This window comes from Arachis ipaensis, chromosome B6 (genome assembly GCF_059453495.1).
Source record: "Arachis ipaensis isolate K30076 ecotype BB chromosome B6, ASM5945349v1, whole genome shotgun sequence".
NCBI classification, from domain to species: Eukaryota; Viridiplantae; Streptophyta; class Magnoliopsida; order Fabales; family Fabaceae; genus Arachis; species Arachis ipaensis.
Window position 1 is genome coordinate 138702685 of NC_142441.1, and position 6558 is coordinate 138709242.

The 6558-nt window shown below is 37.7% G+C and overlaps 1 protein-coding gene across 1 annotated transcript; it reads right to left on the reverse strand.

Annotated features, from left to right (window-relative positions):
- Positions 1-2197: 2197 nt before the first annotated feature.
- On the reverse strand, positions 2198-5648 carry LOC148562899 (uncharacterized). Its single transcript, XM_088491053.1, has 4 exons — positions 5516-5648; positions 4843-5423; positions 3375-4632; positions 2198-3255 (listed from the first exon to the last, which is right to left on the reverse strand). Exons 1-4 carry the CDS (start codon positions 5646-5648, stop codon positions 2198-2200), a joined length of 3030 nt encoding a protein of 1009 aa, XP_088347179.1.
- Positions 5649-6558: the final 910 nt, after the last annotated feature.

Here is a 6558-nt window from a genome sequence, read left to right on the forward strand (position 1 = left end):
AAGAAAATAAAATGATGCACGTCCAATACTTAATAATCTCTGTAAAAGTTTTATTGTCAATTTCCTAAAAGATATTGGAATATAGAGGGGTGAGAACCAAATCACAAGGTCTCAAAATTTTAGAATTGTCATAAGAAGATATAAAATATAAATTACCTTATGGCAGTTAATCAGTGCTTGTCTTTTGAATCTTTCTCTTAGAAATTTCTTGCCTTTCAACTTTTATGAATAAACTGCTACTCTTTCTTGACTCATATTCCTCAGTACCATTTTCTTCTCTAAATTATCATTTTCTCAAAATTAACCAATTTAATTCCACTGTTATTTACTTTTTTTATATATGATCATGGACTATATTACTCACTTTCTATTTCTTTTCATATTTACCATCCAATCAATCTCTTTCTTGAAAAATTACATAAGTTTGCTATGATTCTAAACATCAATCTCAATCACAAACAAGCAAGCAATCAAACAAACAATCACACATATTCTAATTACATAAGTACAGACAAACAGACAAACACATTCAAGCAATATACAAACAAATACAGTATGATGCATGCCTGTCCTATTGGTCGTAAACTCACGTGTCGATTATACTATCAGACCTGACACATCCGGTAGCTAAGTTGGACATTATCTCGCTGTTGCATATCCCAGGAGAAATATAATCGAGGGAGTGTGCTCTACCACCTTCTCCTGGAAGTATCACCAGAGGAGAATAAATCGAGTAAGAGTGTCCTACCACCTTCCCCTGTGAGGTCGTCCATATAAAATGAAGGAGAGTACTTTTCCACTTTACAATCAGAGAGAATATTGGAGGGACAAAACCACCACTCCCCACATCCCCACTACCACAGTAGACAAGCAGGATAAAACCACCATCCTTGCCAGGTGCAGGTGTCTCATCAATAGTCATATCTCATAATCACGCAAGCGGGACAAAATCTCCGTCCTTGCCAATTCAATTGTCATATCACAATCACCATTATAATCAAACATAACCACAGTTATAACCAAGATAATAATTCATATCATAATTCTTTATAATTATATTTGTCACAAAAAAATCATCTTCAAGCTGTGAGCGGGACAAAACCATCGTCCTCACTGTGGGCAGGACAAAACCACCATTCCCACATAATAATAACGTACTGAAAAAGCGGGACAATACCACCAACCTTTCCAGACAAATAATTAATATCATTAATCAATTCTCAATTAGAATAATCATATCTTATCACACAAGCAGGACAAAACCCACGTCTTTGCTAATTAAACAATTATATCACAATTCAAATAATATACTTTCTTTAATCATATACCGGACCTTTTCTTTTTAAAATCATACTTTGACTTTTACTTTTAATAATAATATATTAAGTCCACTCTATGCCTGGAATTACATTCCTTACTCAATTATTCTTAAATTCACAATTAGGTTTCATACCCTTCAAAAACTCAATCAGACATTATACTCTGTTGTCAGATAATAAAACATATCATTCATTTTTAAATAATTCTTAGGTTGATTCTAAGACTCAAATTTCATTTTTGGTCCTTAGTACATTTCTAAATTTAATTCAAAATCTCATTATTTCAAATTAATCTGGATAACAAAAATCTTAAACCTCAAGGATCGTAATACCTCATTCTCGGTTACTCTTTTCTCAAGCATAATCTATGTACATATATAACAAATTACTCATTAATCATAATTATTATCTATGTTAATCAACCGCACATAATCATCATGACTTTTAGAGATAAAAAGTTTAAAAACTTAGTAAAGTTTGTGCTAATTACTCTCACTTATAATCTTCAAAAAATTTCGACATAACCTCCCTTAAAAATTGGATTTTACACCATTAAAGGTTCTCTCAAATTCAACCAACCTCTCATATCATATATCCTCAATCCTCCACATCAATCAAATATCTATTCAACTTCTTCATCCTTATATTATGCACAAAATCATAAACTCAACGTAATAACCAACCACTCAACTTTATTTATCAAAACTAAAATCAAATACCAATAGTTTCTTAGATTTATGAGATAAATTCCAAATTTCAACCAATCATAACATGATTAACAAACACTTCATTCATTTTCAAAGTTTCACTATGTTAATTATAAGCCAACCAGACCGATACTTTTTTTTTTGATGAACAGGGGGGTCGAAGACCCAAAACTAACTATAACCCCTTACAAAAAGAATACCCGAACAATCATGCGCCAACATATGGAGGATGTCAGGAGGAGCAGCATCAAAGAGGTGGACACCAAAAGGCAACTCATGTCCTTTCTTGGCAAGATGATCCACTACAAAATTTACTTCGCGAAGGGTATGGGACCATTGAATATTAGGAATACGACCTGCTAACATGCAGATATCAGCAACCAGAGGAGCACAAGGATGGGAACCAGGACACCCTTTCTTGATGAAGTTTAAAGCCAAGATAGAATCTGACTCCACAATGATGTTCGTGATATTATTAGCAGCCGTAACTTGTAAGCCATGAATAATACCCCAGAGCTCTGCTTGCATTATAGAGCAGCTCCCCAAATTGTAAGTGAACCCCTTCAAAAAGTGACCAAGATGGTTTCTAATAATACCACCACAACCAGCACCATTTGAGTGAGAAACAAACGAACCGTCCACATTGAGCTTGAGACGGCCCTCTATAGGAGGAAACCAGCAAACCAATCTGCTTTCTGTCAAAGCATTAGATTGTGAATGTTGAAACTTATTGATAAGTTTATTGAACTCACTATGACGTACCCTCACTTGAACCAGCCGCACAGAAGCTGGGGTATTATCATTGTCAAAAATAAACTTATTACGAAAATACCATAGGGAGGAGATAGTAACTCCAAAGAGACAAGGCCAATCTCGTTTCCAGGTAAGATTTAGCATCAACCAATCGTAAAGGTTCAGATTGAAGAAACTCACAAGACCAACGTTACGTAAAAGGGGAACCCAGATTCTCCTAGAAAACTGACAATCGCGGAGGACATGAATGATGGATTCGTCACAAGTGTTGCAACGCGGACAGGTTGCAGTATTGGAAAGGTGACGTCGGGTTCTTTCCAAATTTGTCAAGATAGCACCGTGAGAGGTCAGCCACATAAAAGACCGGATCCTTTCAGGTCCTTTCCAAGACCAGATCAGGCTGAACAACCTATCATTCTGACTAGAAGAGTCTCCGTGAAGCTTCTGGTATGTCTTCTTCAGGTTGAAGGCTCCATCTGAAGAAAGGTTCCAAGCAATATGATCACTTTGTTTCCAAGGTGAGGGGGGGTGCAATAGCCACTATCTTTTTAATAACATCCTGTTAGTTCACCCCAAAGAAAACTTCTGCATTTACGATTAATAACATTACAAGTAGAGACAGGTAACAAAGCAGTTTGCATAGTATAAGTAGGTAAAGAAGAAAGAACAGATTTCACCAGAGTCGCTCTGCCAGCTAAGGATAAGGATGAGGCCTTCCAAGAATTTAATCTCGCATTCAACTTGTTAATGATATCGTTGAAAGTATGCTTCGAAACTTTGGAATGTAGGAGAGGAACCCCCAAGTATTTACCGAGATCATCCGTCCTGGAGAAGTGCAGAGCACTACTGATTTCGACGCGCACATTGTTACCCACATTTTTGGAGAAGAAAACTCTAGTTTTTTCCTGGCTAACTCTCTGACCAGAACTATCACAAAAGGCTGCCAAGCACTTGTTAATAATCTCAGCTTGTTCAAGTCTAGCTTCTGAGAAAAGAATGAGATCATCCGCAAAACACAAATGAGATAAGGCAGGCCCATCCCTTTTAAGGCGAATAGGTTTCCAGAAGCCATGATCAACTGCCGCATTAATGAGCTGAGAGAGCCTTTCTATACAGAGGACAAAAATATAAGGGGAGATGGAGTCTCCTTGACGAATGCCTCTAGAAGGAGTAAATTCATCAAGTTCTTCACCGTTCCATAAAACTTTCATTCTGGCTGTAGAAATGCAATGAAGAATAAGATTAACCATCTGAGAAGGGAAACCAATATCCTTGAGCGTATCTTCAACAAAACTCCACTTGAGCCTATCATAAGCCTTCTCCAAATCAATTTTGATAGCCATCCACCCTCTCGAACCTTTTTTATTTCTCATTGAATGAATCACCTCCTGAGCAATAATAATATTGTCAGAGCTTTGTCTACCTGGAACAAAACTACATTGGGTGGGCTGGACAATATTGTTCATGAGCTTCCGCAGTCGATTAGAAATAATCTTGGTAACCACTTTATAAGTGACATTACAAAGACTGATGGGGCGCATTTGCTTGAGGCTGGTAACCGGGTCAGATTTAGAAATAAGGGTGATAAGGGTTTCATTAATTTCCCCAACTTTCTCTGGCTCCACAAAAATTTGTTGCACCAAGGAGCACAGATCAGTTCCAACACGATCCCGTTGACTTTGATAAAAAACAGCTTGGAGGCCATCTCTTCCCGGTGCTTTAAAACTTCTCATATTAAAAATAACTTCCTTAATCTCCATATTAGAAACCATGCTGCCGATCTGGTTGAGCTCTTCACTACTAACGTTAGGGAATGAATTACTGAGAACAAAGAGAACATCAGGCAAGGAGTCCTTATAAAGATCCACAAAAAATTCTTAGCTAAGTCTTCTAATAACTTTGGCTCAGTGATCAAATTACCAAAATCATCAATGAGGGAAGTTACTTTATTCCTTCTACTCCTAACCATAGTTGAGCCATGGAAAAATTTTGTTTCGGTCACCAAATTCAATCCACTTACATCTTGATTTTTGAAACCAAAGTAATTCTTCATGAGTCAGAACCTCCTCATATTCTTCCCAAAGCTGATTCTGAAGGTTCTCCAGAAAATAATTACGATTAACACTAGTAGCCAAACTGGAAGCAATACCTTGAAGCCTTCTCAAGAGTGTTCTTTTTCTCTTGAAAATATCCCCAAAAATATTTGTATTCCAATCTTTTAAAGAATTTTTAAAGCTGACAACACCACTGTTCCAAGAAGAAGAGACATCCCAGGAATTAGAAACCAAATTTGAAAAATCCGGGTGCGCCATCCAAGCCGCAACAAACTGAAAAGGCCTCCGATTCCTATTTTGAAAGGAAGCAGTGTGTGGTTGCAGACAAACAGGAGAGTGATCAGAATTAAAATTGGACAAGTGCCTCACGGTTCCCTCAGGGAATGATAATTGCCACTCCAAATTGCTCAACCCTCTATCCAATCTCTCAACAATGTTACCTCTTCTCCAAGTAAAAGGCCAACCCACAAAACGCAGATCAATAAGCCCACAGTCTGAGATACAACTTTGAAAATCAGGACAAGCACTATGAACAACATTAGTAGAGCCTCCACTTCGTTCATAATCGTGGAGCGTAGCATTGAAATCACCTAGAAGACACCAAGGAATGGTAATATTACCTGCCAAGGATCGCAAATTACTCCAAAGGATTCTTCTGTTAACGCGATGGGGGCTACCTTACACCGCAGATAGGAGCCAGGGGGTCGAGTCACCACCAACAACCTTGAGATGCACCATCTGGCTATTATGATCCAGGACATCAATCTTCCAAGTACCAGAGTCCCAGAGGCACCAGATCCCACCAGATCTGCCATTAGCTTCAACAATGAAAGAGCTATTGATGAGCGGATAATTTATACGCTTTTTGGCATTATTTTTAGTATGTTTTTAGTATATTTTAATTAGTTTTTATTATATTTTTATTAGTTTTTAAATAAAAATCACTCTTCTGGACTTTACTATGAGTTTGTGTGTTTTTCTGTGATTTCAGGTATTTTCTGGCTGAAATTGAGGGACCTGAGCAAAAATCTGATTCAGAGGCTGAAAAAGGACTACAGATGCTGTTGGATTCTGACCTCCCTGCACTCAAAGTGAATTTTCTGGAGCTACAGAAGCCCAATTGGCACACTCTCAATTGCGTTGAAAAGTAGACATCCTGGGCTTTTCAACAATATATAATAGTCCATACTTTGCCCGAGATTTGATGGCCCAAACCGGCGTTCCAAGTCAGCTTAAGAATTCTGGCGTTTAACTCCAAAACTGGCACAAAAGCTGGAGTTAAACGCCCAAACTGGCACAAAAGCTGGCGTTTAACTCCAAGAAAAGTCTCTACACATGGAAGCTTCAATGCGCAGCCCAAGCACATACCAAGTGGGCCCGGAAGAAGATTTCTGCATTAATTACTGATTTCTGTAAACCCTAGGCTACTAGTTCTCTATAAATAGGACCTTATACTATTGTATTGTCATCTTTGGACGTTTAGTCCCTAGACCTTGGAGGCTGGCCATTCGGCCATGCTTACACTATTATCACTTATGTATTTTCAACGGTGGAGTTTCTACACACCATAGATTAAGGTGTGGAGCTCTGCTGTTCTTCATGAATTAAGTACTATTGTTTTTCTATTCAACTCAAGTCTATTTCTTCTCCAAGATATTCATTCGTTCTTCAACTTGATGAATGTGATGATCCGTGACACTCATCATCATTCTCACTTATGAACAT